This window comes from Haliaeetus leucocephalus, unplaced genomic scaffold (genome assembly GCF_000737465.1).
Source record: "Haliaeetus leucocephalus isolate CR32 unplaced genomic scaffold, Haliaeetus_leucocephalus-4.0 Scaffold339, whole genome shotgun sequence".
Taxonomy (NCBI): domain Eukaryota; kingdom Metazoa; phylum Chordata; class Aves; order Accipitriformes; family Accipitridae; genus Haliaeetus; species Haliaeetus leucocephalus.
In genome coordinates, this window is record NW_010972775.1 from 3,902,946 (window position 1) to 3,930,827 (window position 27,882).

The 27,882-nt window shown below is 39.2% G+C and overlaps 1 protein-coding gene across 1 annotated transcript; it reads left to right on the forward strand.

Moving 5' to 3' along the window:
- Positions 1 to 245: 245 nt before the first annotated feature.
- On the forward strand, positions 246 to 27,229 carry ACSBG1 (acyl-CoA synthetase bubblegum family member 1). Its single transcript, XM_010571671.1, has 13 exons — positions 246 to 311; positions 8,476 to 8,693; positions 9,344 to 9,432; positions 10,826 to 10,946; positions 12,836 to 12,916; positions 15,741 to 15,890; positions 18,235 to 18,411; positions 18,927 to 19,108; positions 20,187 to 20,420; positions 21,010 to 21,227; positions 24,803 to 24,942; positions 25,965 to 26,211; positions 26,901 to 27,229. Exons 1-13 carry the CDS (start codon positions 257 to 259, stop codon positions 26,975 to 26,977), a joined length of 1,989 nt encoding a protein of 662 aa, XP_010569973.1. The 5' UTR covers positions 246 to 256; the 3' UTR covers positions 26,978 to 27,229.
- Positions 27,230 to 27,882: the final 653 nt, after the last annotated feature.

Consider the following 27,882-nt stretch of genomic DNA (forward strand, 5'->3'; position numbering starts at 1 on the left):
TTCTGTTTTCAAATTTTCAGGGTATTTTATCGAACTATTTGAGACACACGTTGTATATGTAGATTATTACTGAGGCTGTGACTGTGCAGAGTAACTTGCTTGTGTGCTCATGAAGGCTCTGACCTATTTTTCTAAGAATTTATCTGGGACACTGGTTACTGCTGTCAGCTATCTGCCCTGCTTCTCTCCCAGAGGTTGCTGCTGGCTGCAGTTTAGAGTAATATGCTGGGCTGTAAACCACAATGCTCAGGAAGGAATGCACATGCTATTCAGCCACTCCTGCAGAGGTGACCACAGCCTCTGGAAGAAAGGTGAGGTGAACAACTGAGGGTAGAAGCCATTTCAGCTGTTCGTCATAATTTTCCTGCAAACACAAGTCACACCCTATCCATTTTAATTAAGCAATTCCTTTATTTGTGTTTAGATATGTTTCTAAGTTGATGAATCAGGAGCTTACGATTTAAGCTAGCCTTCATCTTTTATTTGACTTTGGGAATCTGTGGCACTACTTGTTATCCATTTAAATGAGAAGCAGTGTTTGACTTGGAAACCACACAGTTATGCAGATGCTGAGTGGTAAAGTGAGGACTGAATGTCAAAAACTTGTCCCAAAAAAATCTTTTGGGAAAAGGAAGCTCAGTGTCTAGTTGCGGTGGGTCTGCTTTGTATATCAAGAGAAAAGAAGGAGATTCTGATGTTTTCTAGTTGTGCAGAACTGTCTTTCTCATTTTATGGTTGATACATTCTGCAACCTCAGGAGTAAATTTGTCTAATGAGGACTGTGGATTGTTCTGGAATTTTTTCCCCGTTCTTTTCCACCAATGTATAGAAGCTCATCTCTGTGGAACCAGGCCAGATATTGTTTTTTCTAATGCATATGTAAATGCAGAGTAATCTTACCATTGGCAGCAAGCATTATATTGGCTTAAAACTAGTGTAAAGTTAAAAGAGAACTCATTCATGCTGGTTTTCTACTGATGGAATCACAAAATAGTTTATGTTGGAAAAGAACACTGGAAGGCAACTAGTCCAGCTTTCTGCTCATAGGAGGGCTCGTGGCTTTGTTCAGCTGAGTTTTGAAAATCTCCAAGGATGGAGCTTCCACAGCCTCTAGGTACCTCTTCTTAGGCTGTCACCTGAATTGTGAAATTATTTTTTTTTATCCAGCAAGAATTTTCCTTGCTGCAGCTCATGTCCATTGAAGCTTGTTCTTCTGCTGCGTGCCTCTGAGAAAAATCTGTCTTCTTTATAGCACCCCCCTTCAGTCTGTGGCAGACTGCATTCATTCTTTATCTTCTCTACATTGAAAGAACCTGGCTCTTTTAGGGGCTTCTCATACATGGTATACTCCAGGCCCCTGACCATCTGGGAGTCTCTCTTCTGGGCTTGCTGCAATTTGTCAGGATCTCTCTCTTGCACTGGGGCTTCCAAAGCTCCACACTGCTTCAGGTGCACCCTCGTGAGTACCGAGTAGGGGGAAATAATCACTTTTCTTGATCTGCAGGCTACAATCGTGCTAATGCAGCCCAGGACGTAGTCAGCCTTTATCTCCACTGGGACGTACTACCAACTCCTATTCAACTTGTCCACCAGGAACCACAGGGTGTTTTCTGCTAAGCCAGCTGGCATCCAGTCTGTGCTGTTGTATGGGCTTATGGTACCCTGAGTGCAAGACTTATGTTCACCCTTGTGGAGCTTTGAGGTTTGTGTCAGCCCATTCTTCCAGTTTGCTGAGGTCCATCTGAATGGCAGCCCTGCCTTTTTGCATGTTGGCCAATTCCCCAAGTTTGGTGTCATCTTTGAAGCTGGTGAGGGTGTGCTCTATTGTCCCAAGACAATAATGCAGTCATTAAACAGTATCATTCTCGGGACTAACCCCTGAAGAATGTCACTTGTAATTGACTGCTAGCTAGACTTAGAAATGTTGACCACTGTTCTGGAAGACGAATTATCCTGCCAATTTTTTATCCACCTGTTACTCCAACTCCATCCGGTCCAAATCTTCCAAGGATGCTGGGAAAGACCTTGTTAAAGACCTTGTTAAAGGTAAAGTAAACAACATGCCATTGCTCTCCTCATCTCAGAGCCAGTCATCTCATCATGGAAGGCGGTTGGGTTGGAGTTACCAAGGCCAAATCAAGTCTGTCCATTCTGGCTGGTCTCAGTCACCATTTTATAGCTCAAAACCATTCCTAGGAGAGTTTGTTCTATAGTCTTTCCATGGACTGAGGTGAGTCTGATTGGCCTTTAGTTGTTTGAATCCTCTTTCTTCCCCTTTTTGAAAACAGGTGTGACATTTGCCTTTCTTGTCATGGGGACCTTACCAGATTGCCATGCTTTTTCAAACATGATGGAGAGAAGCCTTGCAATGACTTTGGCCTGGTCTCTCAGTGTACACTCTGAAGCACCCCACCTGGGCCCATCGACTTTTTTGTATGTGTCCAGTTTGCATAAGTGGTCCCTACTCAGATCTTCCTCTGCCGTTGTAGGTAAAACTTCTCACCTGCCACTAGGCACAGAAACCCAGGAAGCCTGATCTTGTCAGTGAAGACCAAGGTGAAGGCGGCACTGAGTAGATGAGCCCTTTTCATGTTCTATGTCAGTAAGTTCCCATGATATCCTTGGTTCTCCTTTTGGCTGCAGTGTACCTGTAGAAGCCCTTCTCATGGCTGTTCACATCACTCGCCAATTTCAATTCCAGCTGAGTTTTGACTTTGCATTCTGCATGCCTGGGCAATGTTTCTATAGTGATGTTTCCTCCTGATTGCACCCTCCATACGCTTCCATTCTGGTGCATCGTAATCAGTCTTAGAAGCGTCAGTATTGTTATGAAGCTTATTTTGTACTCGTCCTGATGTACCACTCCCTCCATGTCAGTTTGTAGAGGGATTCTTTGGAGGATATCTTATTTCTCTGATCCACTTTGGTAGTAGTTTACTGATGTGAAGAGCAGTATATTTTATTGCAATTCATAAATGTTCCTTTTTCCTCCAATGGAAAAGGTACAAATTTCCATGAACTGAAATATTTGCATGTGTTTTGGCTAATTTAAAAAGATTTCCGCTATTTATTCAGTCTTTTCTGTTTGAGAGTTTACAGTTACATGTTTATTGTGGGAAAAATGATAATACAGCAGGAAACTCCTCCTCTCCCAGCTGTGGCAAGGCAAGCATCAGGAAGCTGGTTACTGTAATTTTTTTTAAAAGAATCACTATGTATATATTCTGGCTAGTACAGTCAGGTTCACTTGAAACTCAGAAGTTCTGTACTTCTGTTTAATCTGTTCATCGGCACAAGGGGAAGTTTGACACAGATGCCAAGCTGTCAGACTCCAACCTGCGTGTACTCAGCTCCAGCTTTTACTAAAAAGAAGTTAAGCTTTCAGGGCCACAGATATCTTGAAGAACATTAAAAATAAAGGGTGAGAGGAGGAATGATGTATTTGTGTTGTCAGCAGAAAGTGATGGCATCATAGCTGTGGAATCTGGGATGATGACTGTCTGTCAGAAATGCCTCCAGCAAAGAGCTGAATACCTTCTCTCCTCATTAGAGCAGAGTGATGTTTTGCAGGAACAGGCATATAATCAAGATACTGTTTTGTGAGTTAAATCTGAATCAGTTTCAAGCAGAAGTTAAATTATTGGTTTAGTTCCTGCTTCTCAGGGCACACTGTGGAGTATCACTTGGAGTTACTCAGGTCATGCAGCAGGGCCATTCCACAATCAGCCTGTCTTTTTGCTTACCTGTCTGAAAGGTGACCTGGGTTCTTTTGCATATTTATATAGCTCTCAGAATTGTTCTTCCATAAACATCAGAATTCATTTACATTCCCAAATTCATTCTGGCAGTCACCAGGATACTTGCAGGTCAAGTAGTGAACAGAGAGGTTTCATTCATATATTAGCTTTAAACTGTAGGATTAGTCTATTTCTTTTTCATTTATTTGTTTTAAAACGAGTACACAGCCTCCTTCATACATCCCAGAGGTCCAGCAGTTTCAGCCAGACTGATTATTCATGCAAAAAAAATACATGGACTTGCTATTTGTTTGTCTGTTTAAAATAATTTTTGGTATCTGGGCTGGGAGAGACAGCCTGTACCATGTCACAACTGTTCAGTCATACATGGTGGAAAGGAGTAACAATTGGCTGATAAAAATACAAAAATTGTAATGTGTTTATGTTGTGTATTATTTCAGACTTGGTGGAAAATATTTGAACAACAAATGTACTTTTATAAATCAGTATTCACATGTAAATGGTTCACAAGTCTACGATTGTATTGTAAAAGATCAGTTGAAAACTTTCAAAGTGTTTTTTAAGTAACTATTTTTTTTTATCCTGTAAAGTTTCTTGTTGCAAATTTACACTTTAGTGGGAAAACTGCACACCTAAAATCCAAAATATTTAGATCAGCTGTCCTTAGAGCAATTTCAAAGACAAACTGCAGTACAGTCATCCTGTTATACACTACATTTATGAGACTACTCTGAGCCATCCCTTACTTCAGCAGCAAAGACAGTGAATCATCGAAAACTTCCTCTCATCACGTAATTTGGCCTTGGAGGAGAATGATATGGGGAAAGAAAAACACTTGAAGAGGCTCAAAGAGTGACAGTCAAGACTACCTATCTGAATAAGATCTCTGCTGTTTTATCTGACAAAATAGTCATCTTTAGGAGCAAATCTTTTCTCACTATCTCTGACCTTCAGTGAATTCATATGAAGGACATGAGCCAAGCTCACACATAAGTGAATGAAAAAGCATTTTGGGTACAAAGTATAATGCAGGTAGCAGGACTTACTGGAAGAAAGAGGAAAGGAACAAATATTCTTCTTTGCTTGCATATAGGGGACTTCCAGTGGCATTAAGTACTTTGAGCTGGAATGCCATTTTATTTTTTCTTCTGCTCTCTGTAAACCTATGGGTGTATAATGTACCAACACTAATAGTGTATTTAAAGGATCTTTATTCTGATTTCCACTTTGGCATTAGGTGGTACTGAGTTCATTTCCAGCCTTGACATTGCAGTTTAACTTTCAGATGCTAATGAGGCAGAGCACCTATTTTGCTTTTCCCAAAGTTTATGATTGATTCGTTCAGTATTTAGCCAGGTGTTCTTTCCCAGGCTCTTTCTGAGAAGAACAAGCCCTCTGCTCAAAATCCCTCTGCAAACTGACAGCAGAATATATTGTTCATGTTCTACTGTTTTTACAAATTCTATGGGACAGCAGAGTTAGATCTTTAGAATTATTTGGCTTATCTAGATTTAGGAACTGGTTTTAGATTTAAGTTCTACCTGCAAATATATGCAAGAACAGACACTGAATGGGTGTTCAAGTTTACATTCCTTTGTGATGTATATTATTAAGGTGATTCACTGAGTCTCTGTGAAACTGATTCTGTTCTTAGTCTTTCATATGAATCAAAGATGCCTTTTTGACACCAGAAAAAACTGCATAAGGAAAAGCAAAAGGAGACCCAGTTTCAAAGTACAATTTTGGTTTCTGTGTATAGATATTGCAGTGATTTGATTGATTTTCACTCTTCTCTGTGGAAACTACTATGTTATCTACTGTACATCTGCAGTGAAATGTAGTAATTAAGCTACTTTTGTATTGTTATTGTAGGAATGTTGCTAATGTTTTCAGTTCCGTTGAAGAGAGATACTCTGTTCAAGAGCATTTTTTATAATGCATGGACTAGAATGTTGTATTTTAGCTCTGGTACGATTTTGTTTTCAACAGAGCAGTTACCCACCTGTGCCCAACCACACCTGCAATCCCTGCTGTCTTTGTTGGTTTAGAAGCCAGAACATCTATACAGAGTTTTTTGTCTGGGCTTTGGTGTGTCACTGCAGAAAATAAGCAATTGGATTAATGCTAGCTTCTGTATCTGACAGGTCTTATCTCTTATCCTTTTCACACCAGGATTGGGGTTAAGTGCAGAAACACCTGCTTTGCCTTCACTACTCATAAAATATTTGTTGGGTGCCACTGTTTACACTTCCATAAAGTTTGTCCGTCTATTGCCTAGAATCCTTCATAGCTACTTGTTTTCTAAACTGTCTGGATTTATGATGCCCTTCCTCCACTGACATAAGCAAAGCTCCACACCTATGTTTTGAAAATCATTATATTAGAACTGCAGGTGACCTGCGGAATATCCAAAAAGGACTGTCGTGGTTTAACCCCAGCCAGCAACTAAGCACCATGCAGATGTTCGCTCACTCCCTCCCCAGCGCGATGGAGGAGAGAATCGGAAAAGAGTAAAACTTGTGGGTTGAGATAAAGACAGTTTAATAGGACAGAAAGGAAGAAAATAACAACAACAATAATAGTAGTAGTAATAAAATGGCAATAATAATAATAATAAAAGGGTTGGAACATACAAAACAAGTGATGCACAATGCAGTTGCTCACCACTTGCCAACCAATGCCTAGTTAGTTCCTGAGTGATGATCTGCCCCACGCCCTGGCCCAACTCAGCCAAAACCAGGACAGCAATTTACACATGGAAAAAATGAGGGCATGTGGAGATTAGGCAGCTTTATTTTTATTTACTGCTGTCATTGTTACTTTCTGTTTGTCAAGAGAACAAATGCAAGACTGTGAGTCAGGAACATGAATGGAACATAATATGAGTCAGGAACATTAATCCTGGATTGAAACACATAACAGCTTTGACTGCTCAGTTCACTTTTTGCACCAGGGCTTTTATCTCCTTACCTGGAAAGAGGTAGAAAGGTGAATTTCTGCCCCCCCCCCCCCCGCCAAATGCTCTGCACATGCCAGGATATAGCATGGGGCAGTGAAATCCTCAGAAATAGTTTCCTGGAATACTGGCAGCAAACTAGACTGGTTTTGGTATTTTTCAGTTTAGAAGTTGTACTTTATCAGCTGATTATGAATGAGCTTTTCTACACAGCTAAGTAATGAAACTTCTTTTGCTGCAAGAGAAAGTTGGTTTTGTTTTTTGGGTTTTTTTGGTTGTTTTTTTTTAAGGTATGTTTGTGAGGTTGCAATAGCTTGCTGTGCCTCTGGTTATCTGTGCAGTTTGCAAGCCTGACTTGAGGGAGGCTGCAAGTCTGTTCTAAAGCACTCATGTGGATCCAGCTATGGTTGATGTGTTCATATATTGCAAGAAATGCTCAGAGAGAGAGTTTCCAGGCCCTCTGTGAAGCAATTAGAGGAATAGCATTTGAGAGGGATGTAAGGCATGTTGTACTTTTGAACACTCCACTACTGCTTTTTTTGGCCACTGAGGTACCAGGAAACAGTATAGATAGTAGCTGAGCTTTCTTTGCAGTTTTTGCTTTCCGTAAGTGTGGTAAAAGACAATCATGCTTATTAACTTGTATCAGAAACTTCAAAAAGTCGTATTTTCTGTAACTCTTAATTCTGACAAACCTAAGCTCTTTGGTCTGAAATTTTCCACCAGCTCTTTGTAGAATATATATTTTTTGATGTTTATGCTAAAAATATTTCTTCATTTATGGAAGTACATCTAAGGGAACAACTGTTGTTCTTAAAATGTTCTTGTACTATTTTGTTCAGAAGTATGGGAACTAATTGTTTGATAGGGGAGTTGTGAGTGGTTTTTTCATCTTCCTTGTGAGAATTCACCTAAATTTTGCCAACTTACTAAACCCTAGATTCTCTAAGGAGTTTATTTATACTGAGCCTGCTGCTTGCTGGGTTTGCAAGAGCCAAGTAGAATCTTTTAGACAGGCATTTCTTGTGAATGCCAGGGACTGCCTCCTGTCCTTGGCACTAGTGGGGAGAGCCAGGTGACATTAGTTGGTGCTCCATGTCTGTGTCCTGTCAAGCAAGGGGAGGAAAAATACGGGGGGGGGAAGTGGATGGTAGAAAGACAGGGTGAGGAAGGCAAGAGCAAAAGAAGGTGAAAGATGATGTGGAAATAGGGCAAGACAGATGTGAGTGGAGTGGATGCACATGCTAGAATTCAGGGCAGATGACCAAGGAAAAAACTGTGGAAAGTAGTGGAGAACAGGGGCAGGGTGAAGGAGAATAGCTGGAGGGAAAGGAGGGAGGAAAGAGCTATGACAAGCAAAAGGAGCTTGGATGCTGAACAGGGACAGAGGTTTCGGGTCTTTTGGATCTCTGTACCCTTCCTATTCACCAGCTCAAGGAGTAGTGGGTTGTGCAGGGCTGAGCATGGGCAAACATTCTTCTGGAATTGGTGCTGTACCTGTAACACACAGAAGACCAGCATAATTCTGTATGGTGGCACTTTTATTCAAGATGCAGAATAAAGTGTAAGAAATAAAGATTTCTCTTTCTACGTGGCATATTTGATAGTTATAAAATTGGAAAGCCCTTCTCTCAAAAGGTGGGAAGTGCCAGAGTTGTGCTTAGTCCTGCAGTCTTTTTTCAATCCTCTTGTCTTTTGGTACACAGTCACATTGTATTTTTCAATGATAGAATACCTTTATGATAATGCTTTACTTTCCAGAGTCTCTGTGGACTTCCTTTGCTGATGGCAGAGTCAGACTGAGAATAGATAACTCATGTCCGCAGACTCCCATAACAGTTCATCAGATGTTCAAAGAGAGCCTAGAAAAATACGGATCCCTTAATGCTTTGGCCAGCAAAAAGAATGGAAAATGGGAGAAGATAACTTTTTCAGAGTATTATTGCCTCTCCAGGAAAGCGGCCAAGAGCTTCTTGAAGGTAGGTACAGGAAACAAAACCAATTTGGCTTTCTCCCTTTGTCTCCTTAAAAACTAAACAAAACACACCACCCCAAAAACACAATATAAGAGGCTTTTTCCATTAATTGAAGATCAGCAGTCATATTCTTTATTGAAATAATAATGATGAAAATTGGTTTTGGTCAAAGACACTACTGTGAAGGGAAATCGACTGTGAGTGGAGAGCTGCTGTGTTACTGTCTCACTGGGGCATGGGTACAAAGCTCAGCATAAGGCCTTAAGATTAAAAAAAGAAAAACAGGTGAAAGCAGCACTGTCATGAATTTGGCGAGATAAAGACAAAATTTTAAAACATTATAAACATAGGGTAAGATTAGTACTCATTATGCTCTTGTTCATATTGAAAAGTTATGTTTTTCAGGCCTTTCTGGACAGCAGAGCTCAGCCAGACAGGAGAAGGTAGTGGAAAGTTTAGATCATGTTAATTACTGATAAATACTGGTTTTGCTATGGTTGTCAACACAGAGAAGTTCTGGACATGTCTTGTCAATACTGAAATAATAAATAAGTCAAAACTTTCCATGGTTTATATTTGTGTGTATGTTTTCATGCCATATGTTTCTCTCCAGTGTGCCTATATTAAATAAACTTACGCTTATTATTTTTAAGCTTGGTCTTGAACGATTCCACAGTGTGGCAATCCTTGGATTTAATTCTCCAGAATGGTTCATCTCAGCTGTTGGAGCTGTTTTTGCTGGGTAAGATTTTTTTGTTTGATTTTCTGGGGGATTTGGGGATTTCTGTTTTGCTAGGTCTGGAAATGTAGCTGTCATGGTTAACCCCAGCCAGCAACTAAGCACCATGAAGATGCTCGCTCTCCCCCCGCACCGTCCCCGTCCCCATCCCAGTGGGATGGGGGAGAGAATTGGAAAAAAGTAAAACTCATGGGTTGAGATAAAGACAGTTTAATAGAACAGAAAGGAAGAAAATAATAATAATAATAATAATAATAGGAACGTACAAAACAAGTGATGCATGATGCAGTTGCTCACCACTTGCCAACCGATGACCAGTTAGTTCCCAAGCAGCGATCTGCCCATCCTGACCAACTTCCCCCAGTTTATGTACTTGGCATGACGTCACACGGTATGGAATATCTCTTTGGCCAGTTTGGGTCAACTGTCCTGGCTGTGTCCCCAGGACAGCTTGTGCCCCTCCAGCCTTCTTGCTGGCTGGGGATAAGAAGCTGAAAAATCCTTGACTTAGTCTAAACACTACTTAGCAACAACTGAAAACATGAGTCTGTTATCAACATTATTCTCATACTAAATTGAAAACATAACACTATACCAGCTACTAGGAATAAAATTAACTCTATCCCAGCCAAAACCAGGACAGTAGCAAATTGGTACTTGGTGTCATATCTTGGAAGTTGTGCTGCAGCCGATTAGTGTGTTCAGCGACCTACTGGAGTCTCATAGCTTTCAGTATATCCAAAATAGTCCAGACACTCATGAATTGATCCTGTTTGCTATGGGCTTAACTGTGACAGTCACACAGAAGGTATTGTACAGTATCTTAGCACTGGAAGATGTGGGAAACAGATGAGACTCCCAGTTTTATATTAATGATACTTGTCTACAGCAAGATATGTTCAAGTAGATGAAGTGACAGATAAATACTAACTAGCCTGATTCCTTCTCTCCTGATACCTGTTCATACAAATGGATCTTACCTCTTAAGCTCTTTCTGTGCCGGTGAAATTCAAATTGGTATCTGTGTGCAGCTTGAACAGAAACAGGACATAAGTGGTTTTGTTTACCACTTCCTGAGCTAACTCTTGTGTAGCCTCAAGTGGCTTAAAATGCTGAATCCTAGCCTACAGCATCTTCTACTGAATAGAGTTCAGAGATTAGTTTTTGCAATGTGCATATATCAGAGATATTAATGTATATCTGAATACTTGAAACAAACGTGACAGCTGTGCTGCTGTTTACTTCCACATCTTCATATTCTTTCAGCTTCCATCTGATCTTTGATTATTATTCTCTTTTTTGATACTAAGTACATGTGTATGTGTGTGTATGTATATAAATATATGTTCTTTTATATATATATGTATAAACTTTTTTGTTTGTTTGTTTGATACAGAGGAATTGTCACAGGAATATATACAACCAATTCTCCAGAGGCCTGCCACTACATTGCTCATGACAGCAAAACCAATATCATGGTTGTGGAAAATCAGAAACAATTGGACAAGATAATGCAGGTACAAGGTGGCTGAATGGTTACTTAAAAACCATAATTTTCCCATTTCTCGATGCTGTTATGGGTCCCAGATACCATATTCACTATCTGTGTTGTGAAACCTTTCATGGGAGTGTTCTTATTTGAAAATCTGGTATCTGGTGTTTTGAGCTCTTGTGTAGCTTGCAGCTCTGTTCTCTCTATACTGTCTGTGGCTTGTATCTAAGCAGTTCTGATTTTCTCCAGCAGAGAGCTCACTGGCTGGTTCACTGCAAACTTACCTGGAAAAAAACCCCACATTTTGATCCCATGTTTATAGTGAGACCACTTGATTCTGTTTGGAAAAGCACAGACCACTTGAATGGAAGAGATTAGGATGATGCAAGTTTGTAAAGGCCAGCCATTTAAATATTAAGGATGTTAGTGTTCAGAATTTCCTCTTTACAAAATGTAATCTTTTCCTGCTTGTAAAATTAACCATTAAGGCTGTTGAGTTTACTGTGCTTAGATAGCATGATGGTTGATGTGACATAGACTTCAGTGAGAAAGGAGGACGCTCTTTAAGTGAACGGTCACAATTTTGACAAAAGTGTTTGGCAGCTTTGAATGGGTTTCTGCAAGGGTGCCAGACTGAAAGACCAACTTGACAGAAAGATCCCTATTGCATGACTTGCAGGAGGAGCACAGGGCAGCAACCTGGGAAGGGCTTCTCTGTCAGTAAGATGTTGAGGGAGGTCTGAGGCTCGAGATGAGTCGTCAAACTTGCACCAAATTGCACTGTTTGCTGAAGCAGAGGGGTCCTCCATGATGGAGTTTTCTGCCAAAAACATGTACCTGCCAGAGAGAAAATATCCGTGGATTTTTTTCAAATGTATTTCATATAAGTTATACATTAATTACTTTGTATTTTGTAGTTGTGTTTTATATGTGATTTGGAGGAAGAGAGATTTTTACAAGTATTCTGGAAAAACATACTATCAGACAAGCCTTCTTGCAGTGTCATTGACTAAATACAAGGGTATACTGTCATGAAGGTGGAGAGAAGAATATAAATTGAAGAATTCGAGGGATTTGATTCATACACATTTCTATCTAGAAAAAGAAAAGACAGCTCTGGTCAGCACTGCTTTATCCAGCTGAGGGTTTTTTGAAACTTTTTTTTTTTCCTGGAAGAATCCAAGACTGAAATAATAATGTTTCAATTGTTAACCTTCTAATAACATATACGTACCATCAAGCCACTGCTTTTATATTAGCGCAGATTGATCAAGTCAGTTCAAAATGTGATTAAGTCAAAGGCATCTATGAGGCACTGGGTCCCACAAATTTCAGTGAAATGAATGTTCTCTGCAGGCCATGCAAAGCAGAGAAAGAGCTACCTCAGGCAGCAGCCATTGCTGTATGCCTGTAAGCCTGCAGCTTTATATTTTTATTTATCCTTAAAATGTGCATTTTTTCTTTTTTTCTTTAAGAAGGTACAACATTCTTTTAGCACTTAAACAACAGTTTTTGTTGAGGGACTTCCTCTATCTCTATTGGTAACCACAGTAGCTAGGGCCAGCTTCTGGCTTGACCTAGACTGACTGTTCCTTGATGTGCCTTTTGGTGCATTATGAGAAAGGATGCTGAGGAGCCATTTCTGGTGGGTTTTTTTTTAAATCTTTTGACTGAAAACAGATTTTCTAGAGCAGACTGTGTAGTGTCTCCTTTTTTCCCTCCTCCTTCTTCCCCTTCCCCCCGCCTTGTTAACCTAGTTTGTTGTGAGTTTAAGGGAGAATATTTGAGGGTGGAGGGAAACAGGAGGTTTCTTGTGACTGTCAAGCCATTACAGTTTTGGCAGTATTTTAGTGTAAAAAACTCCATACAAGATATGAATAATAAATAATAAATTTGTTTTAAAAAATCCAACAGATCTGGAATCGCTTGCCACGCTTGAAAGCTGTTGTGCTATATAAGGACTCCATTCCAGAGAGACATCCAAATTTATATACGGTATGTGAATGCTAGAACAGAGGTATAATCCATGGGCTATTATTTATTTGATGAATTTCTACTATGTTTAATGTGTGGCATGTCTACCCTTTAGAATGCATTGCTGTGTTCCTGCAAATGCATTCAAAAGCTTCATCAGCTTTTTCTGTTTAATTTACCTGTAACTTCACGTTTGATACTTGACATTTAAAATTAGAGCTACCTTGCCTAAGTGTCCGTCTTGTGTCTTCCTAGCTTTCTACTTGACTGGATTAACAAAACACATATAGACTTCAGGTGGGAATGTGTACTCTCAAATGTTTAAAAATAAAAGTTGTCCACAGGTGCTAGTGAAAACTGAATTGTGGTTAGTTACACTGGATCCAAGAACATGAAAATGCTTGTGCTTTTACAAATGATAGTTGCAGTTTGTTGGCACCAAAAATTTCTGGTGATAGGCAACAAGTGAAGAGAAATAACTACAGACTGCACAGAGGAGAGCATGTTTTCTTAATATATGTAGAATCTTCCTATCACACGGTAAAAATAAAGCAGAAAAAAGCACAAAGCCACGATCAGAAATTTCTGAGTGGTAGAAGTCCAGCCTTTAATTTAAGAAATACGAGGACTTGAAGCAGAACAGATTTTTGTAAATATGTTATTCTAATATATTTTGAAATTATAATTGAAAATAGTTAAGTAATAAGAATACAAAACCCAGTATTTTAAGTGGACTGCGGATTATCAGATTTTAGGCTGAAAGACTTCAGCTGGGGAAAGAAAAAGATACTAATGAAGAGTGACCAGTGTAGAAATATTTTATAATATTTGCAGTTTTGATAATCTGAGGGGTTACTAGGCATACAAGAAAAAAGTTTTCTGCACTTGTTTTAATCATATCTTCTTTTGCTATGTTGAATAGCATATAACTTAATAATAAACACTTGCTGTTACAATACTGTATGTACTGGTATAGAGCATGCCTTGCATCTTAGTACAATAAAAAAATTGATACAAAGATGATCTTGCTATTTATATTTCTTGGTAAAAAGAATAAGCAATTAGTAAAATTAGTAAAAAGAAGAGCAATTAATTCTGGAACAACATTCGGTTGCTGAAACCTGAATGTCTGAGAATCGATCTATTTGAAAACACCCCTGTTCAGGTGTCATGTTGGACACATTTTCTCAATGGAGAGGGGTAGCTGTGAGAGTGTCTAAGAGTTGCCGTAGTTCATGTTGTCTAAAGGAAAAATCAGAGATCAAATCACAAAAGGCAGAAATGATTGTTTATTATGTTAGATGTAAAGCAAACCACCCAAACCAGATGGCATTTGATAAAAGGGATTTGTGTTGCAAGTTCATGGCTAACATGTAATGAGCAATTGCTGCAGTAAGGGCAGAGCCGCAGTTCACTGATCAGTGCATGTTTCCAGAAGGCAAGTGCAAGGTCAGTAGTGTGTGTAACTGTACCTTTCACACTCTGTGGAATGAGAACGCTGTCAGTTGCAGGTACTGTTCAGTAAACAAAGCCTAGGCAACAGATTCACGGTGATTAACTGATTCTAGTATGAGAAGACAGTAAAGTCAGGAAAACAGGAACAACTGCTAAGTCACATAGAAACAATTACAGCCTTGACACCTCCAGACTTTCCAGGAGCTAGTGAAATTGATGCAGCCACATTATGTGGGAAGGGATAGAATGTGACAAAGCCTCTACTTGCTACAGAGCTGTGCATTGTACTGCTTCTCTCTTCAAAGATGTGGTTTGTTGGAAGAAAGTATAAAACTGATGAAGAATCCTTAGGACAGCCTTGCCACCCAAGAAAAGGAAGTCTAGGTGCCACAGAGGCTAACTATTGTAACCTTCCTTAGTAGCACACTGGCAATGGCAGAGGTCTGAAGGAAACAATGAACTCCCCCTCAAGCACAGGCTCTCGTTTTTTATCTCTGCTGTCCTTCGCATCATCCCCTTTACTGCTATGCGGTCCTAGATATATCTCCAAGAAATCATTGAAGAATGGAGGTGCTACATCTTGATTTGAATAACACAGTTCTGTAGCATGGTGTGAATCATCTGATTCCAATGGGAAACTGACAGTTTGGTTATTGACTTTCGTAAAAAAATTTGTTATACCCTAGTTTTCTGTTAGCATTGAAATCAGTGGTACACTTAGCAGCATATCAGGTGCACACAATAGAAGTATCTGGGAACAGCTAATATAATATAGACAATCAGGTTTACCATTCTTCTGGGCCAATTTGTGTGGCACAAAAGTCCAGCATCATAAAAGGTTTAGCTCATTCTAGATTGAGCCAAATTTGAATGGAAGTTGTGACCAGCATCATATGCTTTGTTTGCTATAAAACAGCAGATAATTTGGGTAAACATTCACACATCTAGATAATGATGCTTTTGCAAAGAAGCTTTCATCCAATTGCTTTATATTTATATATTTGTATTTAGAATGTCACAAATGTACTCTTACTTAGTACATCCAGATTCCTTTAAATAGGACTCAAAATCATTCTAACAGTGTGAGATAGTAACAAAATTTTAGCCTCTATGACTTGTCCATAGTATCCGTCTTGGGGGAGGAATAGTATTACATTCCTTTCTTAGACACTCATGGCAGCACAATTTTAGATAGTCTATTTGCAATTTGCCCATAAAGTTCTAAGCTAGTCTTATCATATTTCTTACATAGGCAAGACCTGAGGAGACTTGCCTCGGAAACAAGCAAGGCTCTGAAGTTTTCTACCATTTTTGAGACTGATAAGGTAGTGCATCTTTCCCCCATGTAAGAAGCTGTTTGATATCATGTATTTTCTCTTATATGTTCTAGATGGAAGAGTTTCTGGAGTTGGGAGATGACATACCTGATACTACTTTGGATGGTATTATTAACTCCCAAAAGCCTAATCAGTGCTGTGTACTTATATACACATCTGGAACGACTGGGAAGCCAAAAGGAGCCATGCTGAGTCATGACAACGTATGTACTTTAGGCTTTTTCTTTAGAATAGAAATAGAGAAGTATGAGGATATTTATTCCTGTGTTTTGAAACAGTCGGCTGTTTCTGGTAAAGTATAAGCAGGGTAAAGAATGAAACTCCATTCAAACTAGCACTTCACAAGGTTGAACAGTTTGTTATGAATATGAATTTTTTATTCAGTGGTTTTCTTGTGATAGATAATGTATATATTTGTAAATATAATTCACAGATTGGCATAAAGTCTCTCAGGTGATGTCACAGATCATCCTAAAACAAACAAATCATATACATCAGCCAGCCACTATCAAAACAGCCTGATAGACTGTTTTTGCAAATTTTATTAAAATTGGGGGTAGATGTGTGGGTTTTTTTACTTTGGCATTATTGTATTGCTAGACTTGGGTTTCTACATCTATCACTGGAGGATAATACAACTCCTGTGTATAGTGCTGGTACTCACAATAGCCCTACCTGCATTGTTGTGAACAGAAAATTTTCCAGTGATAGAGAAAAGTAAAGTCATTTGCAAAAAGAACTTTTCCACAGAGGTCTGCTAGCAAAGATCTGAAGTAGTTTGGGTTTTTTATATATTTAAATTGTGTTTTAAGGTGGCTGAGCAGGAGTGGAAAGTGGTAGGGAGCCTTTCTGAACACGTAGACAATCTGTGAAAGGGCTGGTCTAAGTTGTGGCCTCTCCTCTTAAAATAAAGCAGAAACTATTGCAGACATGCACACTGTGAGGAGCAATTCACCCAAATGTAGGGAATTAGTACAGTAGTATCTGGAAGCAGAACATAATGGACTTGGTAGACAAAAAGACTGATCTGATGTTGCAAATCCTATGCTCTTCCATCTCAAAGGAGTCTGGTGTCATTTCTGTGTTAGCTGCCAAACTATTCCTAGCTGCTGATCGCAAACAGGCTATTTTTATGTTGATGAACAGTGGAAAACATGCCTTGCCTGTAGCTGTGCTGCTGCCTTCTTTAGTCAAAAGATGTTTGACACTGTCCGTGTGCAAAACCAGTGCTGAGTCAGTCATATATGCACCCACACAGATCTGCTGTGAGTGTGCCTGTGTGCTGCAAGGCTTGAAGGATAAGGAGGACAAGCAATCAATATAGCCACATCTCAAAGACATCCCTTTCTGCCTACTGTGTAGGTCTCCCATAGCCACTTGTCCAGTGCTGCCATCTAAACTTGGAGTGGCCTGGCCTGGCAGCATGCTGCTCCTTAAAAACCTCTCTTGAGAATCTCTTATTTCCTTAGACCAAGCGTACACTCATACCTTCTAATTTATTACAAAGAAAAGGAGCTGGCAGGAACATACTGTGATAGCAGGTATTGCATGTGATTCATATCTCTTCCCTGCCATCCTGAATAATCTCATTTCTATGTCCTGCCCTACCTATTTTAGATTACAGACTCCTCTGAGAAAGAGCTTTTTTGGGGGTGGGGTTTTTGTTTGTTTTTTTTCTTGCTGTGCACATACATCTTTTCCCTCCCCCCTCATATCATCACGTATATCTGTGAGTCTTCCATATGCTTTATTGTGACAATGAAGATATGCATATTTGGCATCCTTGAACTGCATCTTCTGAGATGATACGGGAATTAGGAAGAAGTGGGGGAAACATCATCCAGTTTCACTAAGAAGTCAAGCAGCACATCTTCAAAAATAGTCACGTATGCAGTGCTGCTCATGGGGGGAGGGTGTGGGTGTGTGTCACTTGTGAACCACCATGGGGAATACCCCAGAGGCTTCCAGAGGAGCAGAATACAGCTGCTATCTTCCTCATTAGTGCTTAGCCAGGTGACGATCAATACAAGACAGTGAGCTTTTTGCTGATACTAAACTGTCCTTTTAGCTCACTGATCACTGAGTATTTATTTTTATTTTTATTTTTCAGGTAAACATACAGATGCAACACTGGTGAAAGGTGCCCGCTTGATAGAAAGTATGCCCAGTAGGAGAGTTGCAAAAGAAGGGGCAGATCAATTTACTCCTTGTCCATTCAGCCCATGGCTGCCCTGCTCCGCATGTCACTAGGGCATGGGAAGTTGGTAGTGTTCATAGCCCAGTCAGGCAGCAGAAAGACTGCATTTACTTATGTTATCTGCACGTGTATGTTGCTGCTAAGTTCATCTCATTTTTGACCAAGTTTCTCCCAGGGAATTGGCAGTCTGGTGTGTTGTCAAAGATCGCAATGTCTCCAGCAATTTTTTGTGAGCACAGATTCTTCATAGTTACATTAGCATAGCATGAGGATCCTTAGTTTGTGTTAAAAAGAAAAAAGGAAAAAAAAACCTCACCATATCTAATGCATTTTATTATTTATTTAAACAGATAACTTGGACATCAGCACATTGCAGCAGAGCAGGAGATATGCAGCCTGCAGAGGTCCAACAGGAGTCTATAGTCAGTTATCTCCCACTCAGCCACATAGCTGCACAGATATATGACCTGTGGACTGGAATCAAATGGGGAGAGCAAGTTTACTTTGCTGAGCCAGACGCTCTGAAGGTATCTGTCTTGTATTGCACCTAATTAAGCTTGCACTTCTTCCTCTTAGAAAACTTCCCAAGGAGACAATATGATCTTAGAAGAGGTGCAGAGGATGAAGATTGAGTCTCTTATTGTAAGAATTATGGAAAAATAATATCCATTAGACTTGTGATCCAGTGCCCTGGACTCCAATTAAAATACATAATCCAGATCCATAAGGTTCTTCTAAGGCGGAAGAGTATACATCTAAAGCAAAAGAAGTTTAAGAAATTTTTGGAGGAAAGGGAGCCAGAAGGAACTAACCCACCCATGCATTTTCCTTCTTGTATACATACCTCCCCCAATATGTCAGAAGTGGCACATGTTAGTGTGTATGTCTGACTGAAGTAGGTTCAGCAGTCCTTCTTTATATCCTACATGTTTAGTGATGTTCTACATCTTAGTATTGCAAGATGCAGACTGCGTCACCAAACCTTTTTATCACTGCTGTGGACCTTTTGCAATGTTTTGAAATGATTTAGTGATTTTAACAGGGCAGCTTGATCAACACACTAAAAGAAGTGCAGCCAACATCTCACATGGGAGTTCCCCGAGTATGGGAGAAAATCATGGAGAAATTAAAGGATGCTTCTGCTCAGTCAGGATTTATGAAGAAGAAAATGCTGTCATGGGCTATGTCACTTAGCTTAGAGAGAAACCTAAACTGCTCAAGCAGGTATGTATTATAATGAGTGAGAGTTTCATCAACCCGAAAGTAGTGATCTGCTTGTAATAAACCATGAAGCATCAGTGAGACTCTTAACTGTAAATGGGTAAAATTTGGCCTGGCTACACAGCAAATATAATGCAAGAGGGAGGGTGTAGTTATCAGTTACAGTTGGCTGACTGTTAAACACAGGTGACTGTTAAAAGTGTCCCTCCATCCTCCCTGAGAACATACTCCCACTAACACGTCCCCCAACTCTGTGTTTTCTGTTAATTGAACAGGTCAGTTTTCAGTGGGGAGAGTTCCTTGATGCAGGGCACCATGTGACAATGCAAGTGCTAGTTACTGGTGTGAGGAAAGGGCATGAATTTGGAGGAGGTGTATGAGAGGGGGGAAATTTCAGTGGACAGCCCAGGCAGACTGGCTCATGACAGTTTGGGGTATGCACCATGTGAGTAAGAACATCTCATCTCTGCAGAGAAACTCAGGGACAGCCCCCATGAATTCTCTGAGCTCTAAGTACATTATCTCTGTTCTGATTAACATTGGTGTTTTCCTCCATAAGATTGCCTGGATAAAGAATGTTGTATAAATTCAAATATTAACTTAATTCACAATTCTTTCCTGTTCCAAAGTTCTTTAAAGCGTGACACAATGAAGTGTGAAATTGCTTACAGAAAATGGTATTCCAGAAGTTTGTGCAGTGATACTGCTTTGCTTGTCTGATCACTCAGCTTCTCAGATAGGTCCTGCAAATTTCAGATTTTAGTGGTATAGGTCCTCAGAGACACATTTAACTGATAAAGAATCAGGAAAACAAGAACTTTGCTTTATACAAGGTGTTTTTATAGTTTATGTATTTGGAGTATTTGGACACCTCAAGAGTTGGACTTTGCTAGCAATGAAAAACACTGAATAAATGAAAAAAGGACAAATATGTATCCTGTTCTTACTGATGTAACTTCTGTCAGCACCCAAAACCAACTGGCAAATGCATCTCTAAACAAAATTTGTGTCTGATTTTGTTTTGAAAATTCCATAGGTTGCTCTGACTTACTGTCTCCTTCTCCTGTGTGTTTGTACTCAGCAGTGATTTAAAGCAGTTCTGGACAAGGTTGGCAGACTACTTAGTGCTTGCAAAAATACGCAATGCACTGGGTTTTTCTTCCTGTCAGAAGCACTTTTCTGGTGCTGCTCCTCTTAATACAGAAACACTGTATTTCTTCTTGGGTCTGAACATCACCCTGTATGAGGCCTATGGGATGAGTGAGACCACAGGCCCACATTGCCTATCTGGGCCTTACATTTACAGGCAGCACAGGTAATTTTTCTTCTCTTCTTTTTTTTTTTTTTTTTTTTTTTTTTACTATGGTATGTTTCATTATATCTGAGAAGAATATTTACTAAGTTCAGGAAAGATCTTACCACTTATTTTATTTTCTCTCAATGCATTGCCATCTGTTATGACTTTGGGAGGCAAAATAACTTCCAGGTCAAAAGCTGAACACATTGCCTCTATAGCATGCCACGCCAAGAGCACTGAAAGTGATCTACAGCATTATATGCAGAACGCAGTTACTAAATCTGATGTATATCCCAGCCTTGGCCCAGGGTAGGATAGCTTTCAAATGCAACACCTCAAATACAAAAGTGTTTTTATGCCTGAAGATACAGAGGGGGGGGAAAAACCCAGGAAGCACAGGGCAAGATAGACAGCCGAAAAGTACTTACTCTACCATACCTGCCCTGCGGAATGAATATTCTATAGCTTTCAAATAGTTACAGCAGGGTGTTATTTACAGTCACTAATATTTTGATAGGTTTGGGGATTTGGCATGTTAGATGTCTTACCAGCATTATGTTTAATATTTCTGTGCTCCTTGTGGGTTTTTTCTGCTCTTCTCTGATAGCTGTGGTAAGCCAGTACTTGGCTGCAGAGTGAAATTGGTGGATGAAGATACAGAAGGCAATGGAGAAATCTGCTTCTGGGGAAGGACTGTTTTCATGGGTTATTTAAATATGGAAGATAAAACAAAAGAAGCCTTTGATGAGGATGGGTGGCTGCATTCTGGAGATTTAGGAAAACTAGACAAGGATGGCTTTCTTTATGTCACTGGAAGAATTAAAGGTAATAAGCAAAATCTTGCTCCATGTTTATGGTAACTGTTCAGCACTGTTCAGTCACATGTCAGATGTGGCCCATCTAATTAAGTGCCTTTCCTCTAATGCTAGCAGCATTGACCTAATAGGAAGGTAAAATAAACTTTCCTATGAGGAAACCAGGGTGTGCCCTGTTCAGGAAAGGTTTCCCTCTGGTCTGTAATAGATGCAGATGATTCAATTCCTACAATGAAGCTTTTTATCTCCCAGACCTTTATTCAGTATTAATTACAATTAGTAATATAAAGTAACAATGCTGGTTTCATGTGTCTTCTGTGATTCTAATGATCCATTAAGCTGTCCAGTCTCCCTTTGAATCTTGCTAAATTGTCTTAATGGCACATTAGAATATTTAGACAGTAACGAGAGACAACCCTTTGTTATTTAGAAGTTGTTGCTGTAGGTCAGAGCTAGGTTCCTCTGATGCCTTAGGTGATGTGTTTGCAGAGACTAGTGTTGAAGCTTGAGAGCAGAAAGGAAAGTTAAAGCTAAAGCAATAAACCTAGGTATTATTACAGTATGTAGCTTGAAGTCTCACAGGAGTAAGTCTGGTCACTTGCTTACTGGGAAGCTTTTTTTCACAGTTCATATTCAGAGTGTGGGATTGGTCACAGTTGAGATGTAACTGAAGATTTTAAAATTGAGTAACTGTCATCTTAGAATATATGATGAATCACTAGGGAGATAACATGGATGAGTGAATTTGTCATAGGGTGACATAGTGCCCTGTTAGGAATCAGGACTTAAGCAGATGCTATTAATAGCCTGCACCAAATGCAGCTATCTTGATTTTAACTTGCTTTCTTGTCTGATTCATTTTCCTTTAGCACAGCAGTTAGCAACTCCTAGTCTCATTCCGTCATAACATTTGTGTGTCACTTACATCTTCCTTGATTGCTGAACTAATAATGATTACTCTAAATTACAGAGTAGGTAGACCATCTGGGATAAAATAACTCTCTGCCCAGTTTCATTAAAATTTTAAATCCAAGTCCAAGTAAGGTAAAATCTAATAGAAGGTAGAAAAGAAGCTTTTCTTTTAGTGACTGAAACAGGACTTCTTCCTTTGGTTCTGTGGGTCTTAGGAGTTTTAGGACTCATTAGCTGCAAAGCAGAAAGATGTCACTAGAGAAGTCCATACAGGGGGATTATTTGTAGAGGTGTGGAAAAAGTTGTTACAATTATTACAGTTATCTGGATCAGCTGGGAAAAAGCTTGTCAATGAAAAACTAAGAGATTGGTAGAGGAGCTAAGACAAAGACAAGACTAAGGCAAAAGGAGGGTGGAAGGAAAGGAAAAAATAGACCTAAGCAAGTTTGGATACACAACTAACTTTGGTATATATCTGTGGTTTGACATAAGTCTTTCATTCTATAAACACTACTTGTGCTTCCTCAAGTGTGTGAAGTGTGGTTACTAGGGAAAGAAATAACTTTTATTGTTATGAGATCTGTCCTGGTTTCAGCTGGGATAGAGTTAATTGTCTTCCTAGTAGCTGGTACAGTGCTGTGTTTTGAGTTCAGTATGAGAAGAATGTTGATAACACTGATGTTTTCAGTTGTTGCTAAGTAATGTTTAGTCTCAAGTCAAGGATTTTTCAGCTTCTGATGCCCAGCCAGTGAGAAACCTGGAGGGACACAAGATGTTGGGAGGGGACACAGCCAGGGCAGCTGACCCAAAGTGGCCAACAGGGTATTCCATACCATGTGATGTCATGCCCAGTATATAAACTGGGGGGAGTGGGGGCAGGGGAATCACTGCTTGGGGACTAACTGGGTGTCGATCGGCAGGGGGTGAGCAATTGCATTGTGCATCATTTGTACATTCCAATCTTTTTATTATTACTGTTGTCATTTTATTGTTAACATTATTAGTTTCTTCTTTTCTGTTCTATTAAACCGTTCTTATCTCAACCCATGAGTTTTACTTCTTTTCCTGATTTTCTCCCCATCCCACTGGGTGGTGGGGGAGTGAGTGAGCAGCTGCGTGGTGCTTAGTTGCTGGCTGGGGTTAAACCACGATACAATCAATGCCTATTCCATACCAGAAGGTTGAGTATAGACTGGAAGTTATTTCTCATCATAGTTCTCATGGAGCAGTAGAGATGGTAGGGCCCAAACCTATGAATGCTGAAAGGGTGCTATATTACTGCGTTCAGCTCTGGGGCCCCCAGCATAAGAAGGACATGGACATGTTGGAGTGAGTCCAGTGGGGGGCTGGAGCACCTCTCCTGTGAAGAGAGGCTGAGGGAGTTGGGGTTGTTCAGCCTGGAGAAGAGAAGGCTCCAGGGAGACCTTACAGCTGCCTTCCAGTACCTAAAGGGGGCCTACAGGAAAGCTGGAGAGGGACTTTTTACAAGGGCGTGTAGTGATAGGACAAGGGGTAATGGCTATAAAGTGAAAGAGGGTAGATTTAGGTTAGATATAAGGAAGGAGCTCTTCACTGTGAGGGTGGTGAGGCACTGAACAGGTTGTCCAGAGAGGTTGTGGATGCCCTATCCCTGGAAGTGTTCGAGGACAGGCTGGATGGGGCTTTGAGCAGCGTGGTCTAGTGGAAGACCATGGCAGGCAGGTTGGAACTAAGTGATCTTTAAGGTCCCTTGCAACCCTTGATTGCATCTAAATTCTTCAATTTTGTTGCTGACAGGGAATTGGTTACCAACCCGATCTTTAATACATACAATCAGCTGCATTATTACACAAAGGACTGGTATACCATTTGTCTGCATTACTTGTTGAAGCATGTTCTGAAATGCTGCAAAGACTATTATTTGAGGACAGTGAGAAGTCACTAGTGTAATGAAAGCAAAGAGTTGGAATTTACTTGGATAATACTCAAATTTGTAATAATTCCAATGAATATATGTATTATACTTCAGAACAAATGCATTCAAATAAAAATTCACATTCCTTTATCAATAGAATAAGGTATCACTACCATTGTTTACAAACCTTAAAAATATTAAAATTCCAGTCTTTCATTATATTTCCCTCATGTCAAAAGTAGGGCAGAACTCACTACTTCCACTGCGAACTTCCTCTCTTGACTTCTCCCTCACACTCCTTTATCCCTTCTTTCCATGTTGCTTTTATGGAGTCTTCCTGCAGGAGTAACTTATTTTTGTTTGATCCCTCTTGGTGGCTTTAAGAACTAGTTTTAATCATGATGTTAACAATGAACTTGCTTCTTGGCAAGATAGCAACAGTAAAACAGAGAGTGAATCCTATGCTCATTTGGAAGAGATGATTGCTCACAGAAGAATTCCAGATTATGCAACAGTGCCTTGAGAATAACTAACCTGTTACTGGATTACATAAAAATTATCTGGAGCAACTATGTCATACTGAGGGAGAACTAAGAACTTGAGCACATATTTGAAAAATATTAGCATTTTTATTTTGAAGATAATTAATAGGCTTTGTTCTCTTTGAAAAAAAAAAAAAATCTCTTTGTGTCAGAATAAGAAAAGTGGGTCAATCCAGACATTAACCTGATCTTTGGAATTTATTTAAATTCAACTAATAGCCTTTCTTTTTTGCCTAGATTTGATTATTACAGCTGGAGGTGAAAACGTGCCTCCAATTCCAATTGAAGATGCTGTTAAAAAAGAACTCCCAATTGTTAGTAATGCTATAGTGATTGGAGATAAAAGGAAGTTTTTGTCTATGTTGCTGACCCTAAAGGTAAGCCAGTTTTACTGTTGATTTCAGTGAAACTATATACCTACACCTAACAAAAGATGAATTTTGAACTATTTGTAAAGACCCAAAATTAGATAGGAGGATGTTAGTGGAAAAAAAATGTATAGCAACTACAGACCAATTCCTGATGGTCTAAACTTCTTATGGTTAGGTGATCTGCTAAACATCTACGTGTTTACTGCTGTCTCTCCTATACGTACAATAAGGCCTATTTTTTTTTATTTAAATGCAAATTTTTAATTAAGAAATGTTGAAAGAGTGAGAAGTCTCTGTAATGGAGCACAGTAATAGCTTTTATTCTTACAGACGAGCAAAGCCAACAAATGTTTCTGTTATGGGCAAAAAAACTTTTCTAACAGAAACTTTCCAACAGAAACATTTCTTTACAATTTGTTCTTTTCACATAACACAATAAGGGTGACTGTAGAACAAAATAATTAATAGTTTTGCTGTGGTATATGCTTCAATTGAGAAATCATTTTTTTCTAAAACATTTGCACTTTATGTTCTGTGTACATATATAGTGAATGACCCTTTAGTTTTACCTGAGGTTATTTACCTCTATGACTGATACTCCCTACCTACAGGTACAATAGAAAGACTAATTTAAGAAGTCTAACTTGAAAAAATGCTTCTATCTCAAGCTGTTTACATTACACTGCAGTAACTCAATTTAATGATGAGCTAAATGTTCCCCTGTAACAATGGAGTAATTTGGAAAATATGGTAGAAATTCAAGGTCTATAGATGGACTTTATTGCCCAATTGACACGTTTTAAGTCTGTTCATGTCATCTGCATATAAGCCCAAAATACTCGCATTTGGTAGCCAAGTGGAAAGAAAAGCACTATCATCTGTAGGCATTTCTGGTTTTTAAGGCTTACAGAATGGGTGTTGATGCTGAGCCTTCTTGATTCCTACTAGTCAGCAGGGACCTGATCAGAGAAACATTTAATGCCTTGCAAGAGTGAGCATTTGATGATTCACTTCATTTGTTATTTTAGAGTGTGCTGGACCCGGATACATCTGATCCCACTGACATTCTCACTGAGCAAGCTAGAGACTTCTGCCAGAAGACTGGTAGTAAAGCCACAAAAGTATCAGAGATCGTAGCTACAAGAGACCATGCAATCTACCAGGCCATTCAGGAGGGAATCAACAAAGTCAACATGAAGGCTGCTAATAGGGTTCATTGTATTAAAAAATGGATAGTCCTGCCAAGAGATTTTTCAATTTCTGGGGGAGAACTAGGTAAGATTTACTGATTTATATTGAGGTATACACACAGTAAAGAGGCTGCTGATCTAAGAGTATTCAAATACAGTTTTGTATGCCAAATTCTGGATACAGCCACTAGAGAGAAAGGAAAAAGCATTATGCAGTATGTCGTAAAGAACACAAAAAATTTTGAGTTTTTGCTGTGTACATATGTACCAATCTATGCTCATTTACAAGTAGAGCTCTATAGTTAAATTTCAGATTGCTTTAGGCAATTAAACAATCAATTCTGGTTAATTCCTTGTGCATTACAGTACTAATAACTTCCAGTAATAATACTGAAAATTTCTTGTTAAAGAGAGAAGCAAGACAGTGAAAGCCTGACTGTTAGCAGTCCAAGCAGATTACCAGGCTCTTTGAATAAACTGGGAATTGTTTAAAAGCTTTCAAAAACATTATCCTTTAAATTATTTTTAATTAAAAAAGTAGTAGTCAGTCATCACCCTCTTATCTGCAGCTCCCTTTGAAGCCCTCATGCTTATGTGGAGGCAACCTTACATACCACGCTTGCTTCTCACTTTTAGTAGGTATCATCTGCACTTACAGAGTGGGAGATGTTCTTCCAAACAGGCTCTTAAAATAGAAAATCTTAGGAACCAACCTCAAACTGAGTATGAATTTTTGTTATGTTTCTGCTATTGTGACTAACTCCCTCTTTTAAGGTCCAACAATGAAGTTAAAACGGCATACCGTGCTTGAGAAATACAGAAATGAAGTAGACTCCTTCTATGAAGAATAAGAAGTCTTTCATCCAAGCATTAAAAAAGATCTGTGAGCTGAAGAAAGTATTTCCTAATCAAAAGCATTAGTGAAGATTTATGCTTGTTTTGATTTTGTAGTCTATTGAACTGAACCACTAGGAAATTGTTGTGTCAATTTAGTTGTTCCTGATACTCACCTGATTGCTCGTCCTCTTTTTACAGAAGCATCTACACAGTGTGTCCATTTTCTAATACTGTTTCTACTTTATGACCTAAATGATTAAGATTAAAAACATCATCTTGTGTGGTATAAAGCAGGTATAACTAATTAATTCCTCTAGACTGAAACATAAAAATGTTTTATACAGTGATTTTTCTTCCCCCCCCCGACGTTGCTGGTAGCTCATGATATATTTTGGTAGATCAGTAGTTGGCAGTACTGCTTAGTGAAACTGTAATACCACTCCAGTGATAAAGATAATTATTAAAAAAAAAAAAAAATCAAAAGGGCTGTTTTTTTCCCTCGCAGAGCAGAGTTTCTTTTTGTTCACTAACACAACATTTCAGAACCTATAGACACTCTTTGGGGCTAGTATTCAGACTCCTGTGAAAACAGCAGCTCATCATTTCTTAAATCCATGTTGAAATAAGCATTACTGTTTCTCCTAAAAACAATCAAAAAGGTTGGGGGAATAGCTCCCTAAGACTGAAAGACATAAAGTAGCAAATACAGGTGCTCTCACATTAAAGCGCTATTTAAAACAGAAACTTCTTTTAAATGGTTTACAGCACTTTTTTTTTTTTTTTAAGCAAGAGTTTAGAAGCAATGTTTATCAGTGTGTATCTACATGTTTAAATGTTCACATTATACTAATTCTGACAAATATGAGCTGCATTTCTTCTTCCCCATATAAAAAGTAAATCCTATTATGTGGCAGACATA

Excerpts from the sequence above, each read along its gene's own strand:
- ACSBG1 (XM_010571671.1), top strand. The coding sequence starts at position 257 with ATGCACATGCTATTCAGCCACTCCTGCAGAGGTGACCACAGCCTCTGG. Across the intron at positions 10,947-12,835 it reads AATTGGACAAGATAATGCAG|ATCTGGAATCGCTTGCCACG; the intron begins GTACAAGGTGGC and ends AAAATCCAACAG. Across the intron at positions 26,212-26,900 it reads AATTTCTGGGGGAGAACTAG|GTCCAACAATGAAGTTAAAA; the intron begins GTAAGATTTACT and ends CCCTCTTTTAAG.